This window comes from Abramis brama (genome assembly GCF_963993115.1).
Source record: "Abramis brama genome assembly, chromosome: 14".
Classification (NCBI taxonomy): Eukaryota; Metazoa; Chordata; class Actinopteri; order Cypriniformes; family Leuciscidae; genus Abramis; species Abramis brama.
In genome coordinates this window covers 18,891,261-18,903,353 of record NC_139976.1, presented here as the reverse complement: position 1 = coordinate 18,903,353, position 12,093 = coordinate 18,891,261, and the positions used below count along the sequence as shown (strand labels likewise).

Below are 12,093 nucleotides of genomic sequence, written 5' to 3'. Positions count from 1 at the left end.
ATCTTCCAACAGATTTCAGTAACAACTACGCTAGAGAAAAATATATTGATTATCATATGTTACTTCAAATGTTTCCATTCGTTATGATGATATGAAATGAGATAATAGTAAACACATAAAGCCTACTGTTTGGTGCGTTTTGCTTTTCAAACGCGATCGCGCTCCAAAATATACATTCAAACGCACAACATGCTCCAGAATATGAAACATTATGGTTACCATATTATACATATCTATGTTTGAGCAGATATCCACAAACACAGTATTTAACAGTACACGGGTCTAAATTTTATAATATTCACCATATATCTAGCAACAGTTCAACTGCAATGTAAAGTTTATGCAACAAACTAATATGTAAGAATTTCTTACCTTACATCTTTCTTGTCTTTAAATCGCGTTCTTATTCTTCTGAGGTAAATCCAATGTAAGCTCACAGCGCGTCTTTCAAACTCGATGAAAAGCAGAGACTTGTGAAGTGTTTTGGTGTTTTGTTTTTGAGGTAATGAGCGCGTTCGCGTTCCATGTGGAGATTTGCATGTGAATCTCTTTTGCGTAAGTGGGCGTGGTCAAATTAAATATAATGAGCAAGCGTTTGAGATACTGGACATCTTGTTGGTTTTATACAAATTACTTAAACAGAGAATATTTGTTTTCAGTTTGAATCCGATCATTTAAAAGTACACACTTAAATGTTTATAAAGGTATATGGCTCATAAATGTGTGACAAGTATTTGCTGAGTTTTGTTTCAGTTTATAGACGTGCTCAAGAAAAAAGAGTTCACCGCGACGGAGAGGCAGAACGCACACCCTGTTTATTTTCTTTATTTTACAAAAGCACAATGTTTTGATTTGATTGTAAGTGGACACATACAAAAGTAGAAATATCACAGATTCTTTTTTTATATTTCATTTTTCTGTATGACCATAAATGACGGAGTAATTTAAGTTTATAGTGCTACAATGTGAAGAAAATCCAGCAAAACGCGCCGGCGCGTTTGCCGACCTCAGAGGGTTAAGGGGAAGTGTATAATTTGTCACTTTTCACAATTTGAGAGATTTTCAAATGCTCCACCTGTCTTCCATTTTTCAACAACATGTTTTTTCCCCAAACTCATCCCACAGGTTGAGCTTGTTACCCAATTATCTGACCCACTTTTACACATGTACCTTTAAATCATAGTCTCCTTTTTACTTTTAGTGAGGAACCGAATGCTGTATTTTTTTTCTGTGACTTTTACTTTTAAATCCCAAATGTCCTTCACCCCCCTTGAGATGTTTGTTTTTAAAATCTCTGAGTACGGAAGAAGTTACCACTGCTCTTTCCTGAGGCCAGTTATGTACACATTGCCCGACAATAACCTTCCAGTGCCCCCAGAGCATGTGTGATCTGAGGCGTATGTTAAAACAAACTCCCCCTCAGCTGTCCTCTGCTCAGGAGAGCAGAATATGTTTATACTTTCCTTCCCTGTCCACCTACAGTCTCTCCACCTCAGTAAACCTTGAATCCTGGAGCTACTGTTCTTGTTTGCTTCATATTGAGTTCTATCTGGAGGCCTGTGTGTGTGTGTGTGTGTTCATGGCCTTAGAGGACTGTTAAGAGTGTAAGGGTGTAAAACAGATGTTGTGGTGCCAGCTGTCTCTGGGCAGCGAGGCGTGGCCAGCGCGCCCTGAGCCTTCTTTACTCACCCGACACCGCGTTCTATTGGGAATGAGTTTTTGGAGGGGAACCAGCAAAGCACACAGCCTCTTCAATCTCTGTATCCTTCTCTCCTTTTCCCTAGAAGTTTCTCCTCCCAATCTCTCCATTCCAACACGTGTCCAAACAAACACACAGCACCATTTTTTAAGAGTCTTTTAAACCAATCACATGCAAGCCAGGTGTATGTTATTGTTTATCATAATGTGGGCTTTTTTATTTTATTTATTTATTTTTTTGCTACCAATATAAATATACTTTTTATGAGATCTCATTTAAATGTTTTTTTTTTGCACTCAATTGCACACAAATTAAGAAAATGTCATACTTGTATTAAAGACATAAACATGTTCAAATTAAACTATACAAAATTATTATATTAAAAATTATTTTTAATGAAAATGTAAAAATATAAAAATTATAAATTTGCTTATATTTTAAGTAACATTTATATTTTATATATAAAAAATGAGTGTGTACTATGCACATTGGGAAATTTTTCTGAGGTAAATGTAATGTTAGATGACAAGTTGTTTACAAGCTATTTTATTGACATCTTCCTGTGGTTTAATACAGATTGGGTGATGGCATAACACTTTGTCTACACTGAACGAGAGCGGCACAATGCAACGCGGAAAAAGGAAAGAGTCCATTAATGATGATGATGATGATGATGATAATAATAATGTTACATGTATATAGCGCTTTTCTGGGTACTCAAAGCGCTCTACATATGGAACTGGGGAATCTCCTCAACCATCAACAATGTGCAGCATCCACCTTCATACTCTGCCAGAACACCCACTACACACCAGCTTATTGGTGGAGAGGAGACGGAGTGATAAATCCAATCAGTAGCCTATATAAATGGGGATGATTAGGAGGCCATTATGGAAAGAGGCCAATGGGCAAATTTAGCCAGGATGCTGGGGTTACACCCCTACAGGTTTTTCCCAGGAGGTCTCCCACTACTCCCACTACTCTATTGACCAGGCTCAGCCCTGCTTAGCTTCAGTGGGTGGCCAGTCTTGGGCTTAAGGGTGAAATGGCTGCTGGCATTAGAATCAGTGTTACTGTCTACACTGAAAACTGAGTTACATTTGCTCCATACGAGACTCTGTGCTATTTTTGTTTCAAATATATGGGAGTCATAATGCCATTTCATAACATTTTAAAGGATAATTTTCTCAAATATCCTTTTGGAGATTTTTGTAGTTTTTCTTTACAAACACCAATATACAGATACATTTTTAAATAAATGCTTAAATTGTGTACCTTTAATTTTGTATTTAAAGTAATAATGTAATGCTGGGTAAAACATACTAGTAAAAGTACTGTGATAGAATACTAGTGGTGTTTATATTTCTGAAATGCTTGTTTTACCTTCGCGGGGTTATGCTATTCTCGAGCGTTGCGGTCTACATTGATCTAAAGCGGGAGCGTGTCTGCGGGGCCGAGGCTGTTTCAGGGCTCCTGTTGTGCTGTACACTGTGTTCACTCAGGCATTTCTGTGATGGAATTTAAAGTAGAGAATTCACCAGAGACTGCTGCACAGCGAGCAGCGCAGGCAGACGGCCGATTGGGGGGTGGTGGGGTATTTTTAGCGCTTGGCCACCTCCACCGCCCGAGCATTATTAGGTGCAGAAAACTTCCGCCTACTGTGTATCTCATTCACAGGTCAGAGAGCAGAGACTTTTTTTCTACAGCAGCAGGGAGCTCAAATCCCCCTAGAGTTGAACTGATCCCGGGTCAGTGAGAAGTCTGAAACTGAGCGCACCGTACACTCCATCCATGCTCAAAGATACAACATTTATCAGGAAAGAACCCGTGCTGCCCAGGAGGTGCCGTTATCTGAAAAACCCCTCGCTTCGGGCCACTGTCGCTGCAGGGGATTGTCTGTTCATTTTTTTTCTAAATTGATTGCACCAAGTCGACCGCTGCGCGTAGCTGTGCTTTTCAAGTCAAATCTCTTTCTTAATGCTCACTGGTCATTAAGCACCTAAACAGTCTTAAAGTCTCTCAGAAAGAGTCAGATTGGCGGAGATTACAGAGCGTGTCTGATTTCATAAGACATCATCTAATTTGGGGCATGGAAATGGGCGGGAGACGCAGTGCTTATGGCAGTTTACTGCTGAACAAAATGTCACACAGGACGTTGACGATATTGCAAGTGTCATGCGAGCAGTAAGAGTTTCTTAAATGGCCTTTCATTATGTGTGGCAGCCACATCTCTCTGGCTTTGACATGAGTGGCAGCTCAATGCAAGATGCTTTTGAATTAAAGCCTCTTTTGCCAAAGCGTTAATTATACAAAGATATTTTTTCTGCTGGGTGTTTTTCCTCTTAAATGTCTCAAATTAAATGCCAAGCCATTTCAGTATCTGCGGTGTGTGGTTTTATTAATGTGGCGCAACAGAAGTATGAAAGTGGAGCAGTTTGATAAAGACGTTCTGGCCTGGAGGTTGTCTCTAAAATTGGGAACGTGGCTTGCATTCCGACCATACCTTTTGTGCGTGTTCTCCAACTTAATGCACAATGTCATTTAGAAGTTGCATTGAGCAGTTAATCCTTTTTTTTTCCCTTCTTATGAACCTTGATGTTATCAGCACCATCACGTCGCAAGGGGAACCTGGGAGGAAGTGCACTACTTCTGTTTCCCTGATCCAAAGATAACGTCTCCTCCTGTCTCAGTCTCTTTCTCACACTCTCTGCCACTTTTGTGCTGCCACGTGTACCTATTTCACACATCCAGAGTCTTTTCCTCCACCTGTTTTTATTCCATCTTCTTTTGCAGTTTTTTTTTTCTCTTAGCAACCTATCTGTTCCTCTGTTTTACGGTGCCCCGTCACTCTTTCCGTACACAGATTTTGACTTCAGTGTTCCCGGCTCCATGAAGCTGCACAATCTCATTTCAAAGCTGAAGAAGTGGATCAAGATCCTGGAAGCCAAGACGAAGCAGCTGCCTAAGTTCTTCCTGATAGAGGAGAAATGCCGTTTCCTTAGCAACTTCTCGGCCCAGACTGCCGAAGTGGAGATCCCGGGAGAGTTCCTCATGCCTAAGCCCACACACTATTACATCAAGATTGCCAGGTAACAATTAATACACACCAGGGATGGGGTTGTGCTGGTCGACTGATCATTTAGTCATCCAATAACTGACTAGTTGATCTGTCTTAAGGAAGTCATAAATAATTAGCCTAGTTTCAACAATACCTGATGAATTTTTTCCGCATAAAATATATCAACCCTCAAAATCACAAAAAGAAGCTAGTCAACCTCACTAATCATCTATTCACCCAAGTAGTTGCAAATTGCAAATTTAATATGTGTAGGGGCCAGCAAAAACCAAATCTATCCTAATTATTCAGGACTGGCTTTAGACAAATAAGTTGACTAGTGATTTTTAAATGTAGCTTCATGTTCTTAATACACACTTGGACTCGTAGGTGGTTTTTGATGAAAAAAATGTTATTCACCCATTGGAGTTCTAAGCTAGACTCCAGCTGAGACCTTAATTCTTTATGATTACTTTAACACTTAACCATCATTCCCTCTCTCACCCTCTTACTCTACCTCCTAAGGTTCATGCCCAGGGTTGAGATTGTTCAAAAGCACAACACAGCTGCTCGACGCCTCTACATCCGCGGGCACAACGGCAAGATCTATCCATACTTGGTGATGAATGACGCATGTCTGACGGAGTCCCGCAGAGAGGAGCGTGTGTTGCAGCTCTTGCGGCTACTCAACCCCTGCCTGGAGAAGAGGAAAGAGACCACCAAGAGACACCTCTTTTTCACAGGTACTGCGGTAATCACAGATCACACAGAAACGGTCCCTTCCCCATGACTACATCTATTTATGTCAGCACTCTGGACATGACCTTTCGTTTTAATGACCAGGTTCAAGCCTGAAGTTTATTTGTAATAAATAAATAATCAAAATAAAAGCATGTAGAAGTATACTTAAAGGTGCAATGCGCAAGTCTCTGAGTTTTTGCAGAACTATGCCCCCTCTGGCGACAAGCGAAACTGTATCTTTAGAAACTGTAACTATATCTTACCGTTTTATCAAGAAAAAAGCCAACTGAGGATCCCGTTTGAGCCCTAGAGCAGACCGGAGATTCCAACGAACAGTATTTATATCGTTTTTACCTTTTGTACACAGCCACGTCCAAGTAATCTGCGGGCGCGGGCGCTTCCTAGTGTGTGCAGACCGGAGATCTCTCCATTTGTTGAAAGCCTTCCCGATGTTGACTCTCGTCTTATTCCGACGCCTGTGGCACTAGACAAAAGTTTTCTTTTCTTTGTCTTACATGGAGTTTGCGTTGAACTACAAGCCGGTCTCTTTGAATCCATCTTCTACTTTTGTCGAAAGTTGACTAAAGTTTTGTCGCTCGAGTTGTCTTCGCTGATACGGAGAATGGCGGCGAATACACAAACCTGCCAGACATAGCCAGGTGAGCGTGAACGTGCATGACGTCACGCCCAGTCTCAAATTCCGTCCCGAATCCCTCTTATTTATTTTACTGTACAGGATTATAGAGGCAATCGCAGTGATCAGAGAAGGGCTCATTCAGCCCATCAGGCAATTGTTTAAGCATGTATGGGTTAGAAAAACGGGTATTTTTAACATGAAATGTTGCGCAATGCACCTTTAAAACATTATAAAGAATAAAATAAAATTAAACATGAAAATTTTAAAATACATTTTAACTTCTCTAGTGACATATATTTTAAATTGTGGCATACATGTGTTCAGATCTGCCCCATTTGAATTCTGTCCATTTGCACTCAGTGCTGGACTCAATGGCCTAGTTGCTCTCAGACAGATTGGGGGAGGTAGAAGAGAAGAAAAAGAGGCAAGATTGAGGTGAAAATTACCAGAAAAGCTACGTAGTTGTAACAGAAGAAGAAAGAGAGGGGACCTGGAGCAGAAGGAATGAAAATGAGGTTGCTCTTCTCCCTGTGGAGACTAAGGGAGGAAGATCTAAATTGTCTTTTTTGTGACAGACACATTAAAGATGAAACTCTCTCAGGTCAAAAGTCCAGGGTGCCACGTTTTAGCTTTTCGCTGGAACATTTTGTCTTTACTTTTTTTAAATGAAAAGAAGAGAGGTTGATTTTGATGCTGTAACGTAATTAATAATCTTAGGGATGGTTAAATGCACATTCGATTTTATCATGAATTAATGCATTTCACTAAAGTTATTTATTAGATTGGGTTTGAGGTATGAGATGTCCCAGTGGTCATGTGACATGCTTACCCGCAGAGTACATCCTCCTTAAATCTGTTCTCTTCCCAGTCCCAAGGGTGGTGGCGGTGTCTCCTCAAATGCGGTTAGTGGAGGACAATCCATCGTCTCTGTCTCTGGTGGAAATATACAAGCAACGATGTGCTAAGAAGGGCATTGAGCACGACAACCCCATTTCCCGCTATTATGACCGGCTTGCGACTGTTCAGGCTAGAGGAACTCAGGCCAGCCATCAGGTATGCCATGAATAATGTAAAAAGTATATCAATTAAAAAGGTATGAAAATTTCATGAAATTGCCAAGGACATGTCAAATATATTTTTTCCTATATTTATATTTTATATACAGATCTGGATGCCTAATGGAAGTGAGAATAGTAATAATAATATATAATAGAATAACAATAGATTTGACTTGGGGAATAATAAAAAACAATAAATACCCTTACTTTTTTACTTTGGGTGGAAATGACCTGGACATTTACCCTAATATGCAGTTCAGTAAATGAACCAATAAAACCGCTTTTCTATCTTTTTTGTCCATGTTTTAAGGTCCTGCGTGACATTCTAAAGGAGGTCCAGGGCAACATGGTTCCTCGTAGCATGTTGAAGGAGTGGGCTCTGCACACCTTCCCCAACGCCACAGACTACTGGACTTTCCGCAAAATGTTCACCATCCAGCTTGCTCTAATTGGCCTGGCTGAGTTCATGCTGCACCTGAACCGTCTCAACCCAGAGATGCTGCAGATCGCACAGGTACCTGAATGACTTGACGTAATGGAACTGATCTCATACTTGATGCTAGCTTTCTTTCATCAAATATACATGCATCCAGTAAGTCCAAAGCACAAATGCTTCAGTTTTTGTTGGCCACTCTCTAGCTGTCCTGCAACATTTGCGATATGGTATCGGGTCGGTGCAGGTCCGCAGAGTGCATTTGAAAGTCTTTTATTAGATATGTGCGTCAAACAAGCACCTCATCCTATGATCCTTATCTGCAGTTTTCTGACAGGCGGACGAATGGGTGGCTAAGTGGGTATAGTGAGCCCCCTTGCTGCCAGTTCCACTCTACAGATCTCATTAGGCATTTGGGAGATTACCACGGCAGGCAGAGTGGACAAGCAGATATGTGCTGTCTTTGTCTCTCTCTCTCTCTCAATAACACACAAACCATCATGCATTTCCCTGGTGTATCACTTCCAGAGTAGCTCTCCGTTTTACTTCAGATATTGAGATTGGTCCTGTGCAGTGTCTAAATACTGAACTTGAATCACGTTTGAACATGTTCTTGTTGTGCTTGGAGTTTCACAATATTTGAGTGACACTTCATCATTATTAAACAAAAATGTAGACAGTTATTCAGATTATTATATGAAATGTAATCTTAAGCATGTTATCTGTGAAATACTTTATTGGTGATGACGATGCTCTACGTCAAGGGCATCAGAAGGCAAATGGAGACTTCTGGAGTCATATGCTGAAACGCTGATGCAGACCACAGTGGGTGTAGGATCGATACTTCCTCACATTTTTGTGGTCGGATGTCTACAACGCTATCCATTTTTTTCCCAGAGTGCTATAGATTAGCTGTTTTCTGATGTTGGTCCCACCTGAGTCCCACATGAGCAAATGGGCTCCTTTCCCAAATTTGCTTTATTTCTCTGGATGGAAACTAATGACTTGGCGCCACATGATATTTATCTCTCAAAGTTAGCTGAAGTCTGCAAATCGTACTTTCGGTTTGACAAGGTCAGATTCTCCGAGATTAATTAAATGACACCACCCTAATGTGTTGTTCCCCCAACAGGACACAGGAAAACTCAATGTATCATACTTCCGCTTCGATATTAATGATGCCACTGGTGATCTGGATGCCAACCGGCCTGTCCCCTTCAGGCTGACGCCCAACATCTCCGAGTTCCTGACCACCATCGGTGTATCTGGACCCCTCACGGCTTCAATGATAGCGGTAGCACGTTGCTTTGCTCAGCCTAACTTCAAGGTACGCTTTACGAAGAACAAGAATAATGAAGAATGAGACTACACTTTCAGTCTCTAGGATTCTTGACCCACTCTCAATCTGTGTCTCCTCTCAATTAGGTCGATGGCATCTTGAAAGCAGTTCTTCGGGACGAAATCATCGCTTGGCATAAGAAAACCCAGGAGGATACATCCATGCCTCTGTCCCCAGCTGGACAACCTGAGAACATGGACAGCCAGCAGCTGGTGTCTCTAGTTCAGAAAGCTGTGACAGCCATCATGACCCGCCTTCACAACTTGGCCCAGTTTGAGGGTGGTGAGAGTAAAGTAAACACGCTAGTGGCAGCCGCCAACAGCCTGGACAACCTGTGCCGCATGGATCCTGCCTGGCACCCCTGGTTGTAGGTTGCGTAAAGAAAGAAATCCTGGCAGATCTCAGAGAAATGCAATACTGTGAAAGAGAATGTCAGAGTGGATGAATTTGTCCTGCACATGTTTTAAAAAAAAATGTCTTGGTTTGAATTCACGTATTTGGAAGCGGTTATAAAATGTGCAAACTGTAATTTAAAAAAGAACATGATATTACCTAAGATCTTTAGTATTCACTGTTATATCCACAGGTAAGAGATACATGCAGCTTTGTTTGGTTGGACAGAGACTATTGTAAAACTGATGAGCTTTGTAAAGTGCTTTTGTTGAGACTGTCATGTCAGCGAAGAAGTGTGACGGTACAATACAGCCTACTGTTTCCACCGCCTTTTCTTGGCTCCACACTGGAAGAGGGTGCAGCAGCTATCCCAGCAGATTTTATGCAACTCCCATCAAGCTCTCCTTTTACGCCTCTGCCATTTCTTTCTGACTGACGGCAGCCTTTTAATTTACATGAATCAACACTCAGAAATGTTCAGCATGTTGTTGTGTATGTCATTATTTAAAATTGTATGTGGGCTTTTTTTTTTTTTTTTACCTTTTGTACATGTAAAAATGACATTGCATCCCTTAATTGCTTGTACTTTTCTACAGGTTTGTGCAATTTAAAGCCACCATGTTACTGTCAAACATTCGACCATAGATACATTTTTTTCCCAAAATACTCTGGAAAGGCAAAGACTTATGAGCATTAAGACTGGGGTAGGTTTATATTTAGCTCAACTTTTAGTTACTCATAGCACATACAATTATTTTATCCGTTATTACAGCTCAAAGGTTTTCAACTTTGCCTTTTTAGGAGTGTCCCAAAGCGTTTGTATCTCAATGATGCACCTAAAAGCATTTTTGTATACATTCCCCTCTTTTGTAAAGGTACAGGATATTGTGCCAACATATGGAAAGTTACCTCTGCAATGTAAATATGCATTTTGTTTTAATAAAATGCTCTTTTTCAAGAAAAAATATCCATTGGTGTTTTCATAAGAACGTCTGTGGATGTGTAGCCCGGCTGTGATATGTATCTCTGTGGGTGGTTGATTGAAGGACACTTTCAGAAAGAATAACCTTGTCTCTCGCTGATTGCCTGAAGGAGAAGAGAGGACCTGAGTGAGAGCACGCCATGGAGTCATTCGCATCAGGTCAGATCTCAGTCTGCTTTTCCTTCTTTATTACACCCCGTCAATATATCTCACCGAGCACCGTCTTCTCAGAGTTACACATGCTGTCAGCGCTGGCTTCAATCCCATAAACCATTGCTTCAACCCTGTGTATGCTTGCACAGCTCAGGTGCTTATCCTTCTTCCTCTGATCTCTCTCCAGCCCGTTTCTACCATCAGTCAGGGACCGTACACTCCCATTTTTGTCCTCCTTTTTAGGTCCTTTGCCACCAAACAGTCCTGGGGGCTGATGTAGAACTACACTGTCTGAACTTGAAAGCGCTGCAATATTTAACTCTGAATGTGAGAGATGTGTCGTGCCCCCCACCCCCCGCTGCATTGCCCGGTGATGTCTAGACTGATAGGAGGAGGATGTGGGCTAACTGATTGATGGAGCCCCCCTCTGGGAGAGCTGTGATTGGCAGACACATGGAGGACAAACAAACCACCATTTCTTCACAATGAGAGAAAAGAAAAGAAGAAAATCTTGATCTTCATCTACCTGCTAAAATTCAGTAATTATTCCTTCACTGTTATTAATCTTAAAGGTGGAGTATGTAATTGTTTGATGTATCTTTATCAGTTTAATTTGCAGACTACAAGTTACTCCTTAAGAGGATGATTTGAATTTTAACACTGGTGCTCAAAACATTGCATTTGTGCTCACTTTAAAAGTTAAAAAACATATTTAAAGCAGTATTTTTTCTAAGATGGAGCTGAGGTAGCGACAAATCTTTTGTATTCTGCATGTTTGTAATCGGTCATATTTTATAGTGATGTTTCAGATTAATTTGGGGCTAAATTGGGATTAATAATGTGGCCAAATACTAGAATGGAAGCAGTATGTCTGTGATTAAACTATTTAATCGTTCATGTCTTCATATGGTGTCTGGTTTAATTCCAGCAAAAGCCAGTTTGAGTTGGTTTTACCCAAGGTTATTTGGCAAGTCCAGTTGTTTTTCAATTAAACCAGATTGTTACAGATCCCTTCCAGTCATTAGTGTGAAATCAAAATATCCAAATAAATGGATGTTGAAGTGTCTTACAGATTGTGACCTTGCTTCCCATTATGAGCTGACAGCTGCAGGCTTACGATAAAATGTGTAAACGCTAAGCTGACATGAGCAAATGTGTCCATAGGATGTCACCTATAAACCACAAACATTACCTCTTTTTTCACACCCTAGACAAATTACAGCATCCAGTGTGACTCTTATCCGCGATCTCACAGAGCGTGCCTTGAACCGAAGAAAATGTCATTTAACGCCTCTACACAGGATTTGAATTGGGATTGTTTTTGCTGAATAGCAGAATTCTCATACAGTTGAGCAACCATTATTTTCTGCTGTTACAAATTAATGGCAAAAGTTTTCAAGGTGATGCTCTGTGGTGCATTACCAAGTAAAAGTCATTTGAAGGAGGGCCTCATGCTAGTACTGGGAACAGTTGAGCTGATTAAGGATAGGTTTTGCACCTGCCTCTTTGGAGGACCCCTCTTGAAAGATGTCCAAAAAAGCAAGATATAAAGTTGTAAACACAAGGGGAGGCCTGGTTAACTTTGGTCTGGTCTTTATAAATC

At 40.9% G+C, this 12,093-nt stretch overlaps 1 protein-coding gene across 3 annotated transcripts in view; it reads left to right on the top strand.

Moving 5' to 3' along the window:
- trrap (transformation/transcription domain-associated protein) overlaps positions 1-10,322 on the top strand; it is a 91,502-nt gene extending 81,180 nt beyond the window's left edge. For all 3 annotated transcript variants that reach the window (XM_084135558.1, XM_084135557.1, XM_084135556.1), the window contains exons 66-71: positions 4,563-4,788; positions 5,280-5,497; positions 7,001-7,185; positions 7,501-7,704; positions 8,756-8,950; positions 9,049-10,322. In XM_084135558.1, coding sequence (XP_083991684.1) covers positions 4,563-4,788; positions 5,280-5,497; positions 7,001-7,185; positions 7,501-7,704; positions 8,756-8,950; positions 9,049-9,333 — 1,313 coding nt within the window. In that variant the 3' untranslated portion in view covers positions 9,334-10,322. The remainder of the gene's footprint in view (positions 1-4,562; positions 4,789-5,279; positions 5,498-7,000; positions 7,186-7,500; positions 7,705-8,755; positions 8,951-9,048) is intronic.
- Positions 10,323-12,093: the final 1,771 nt, after the last annotated feature.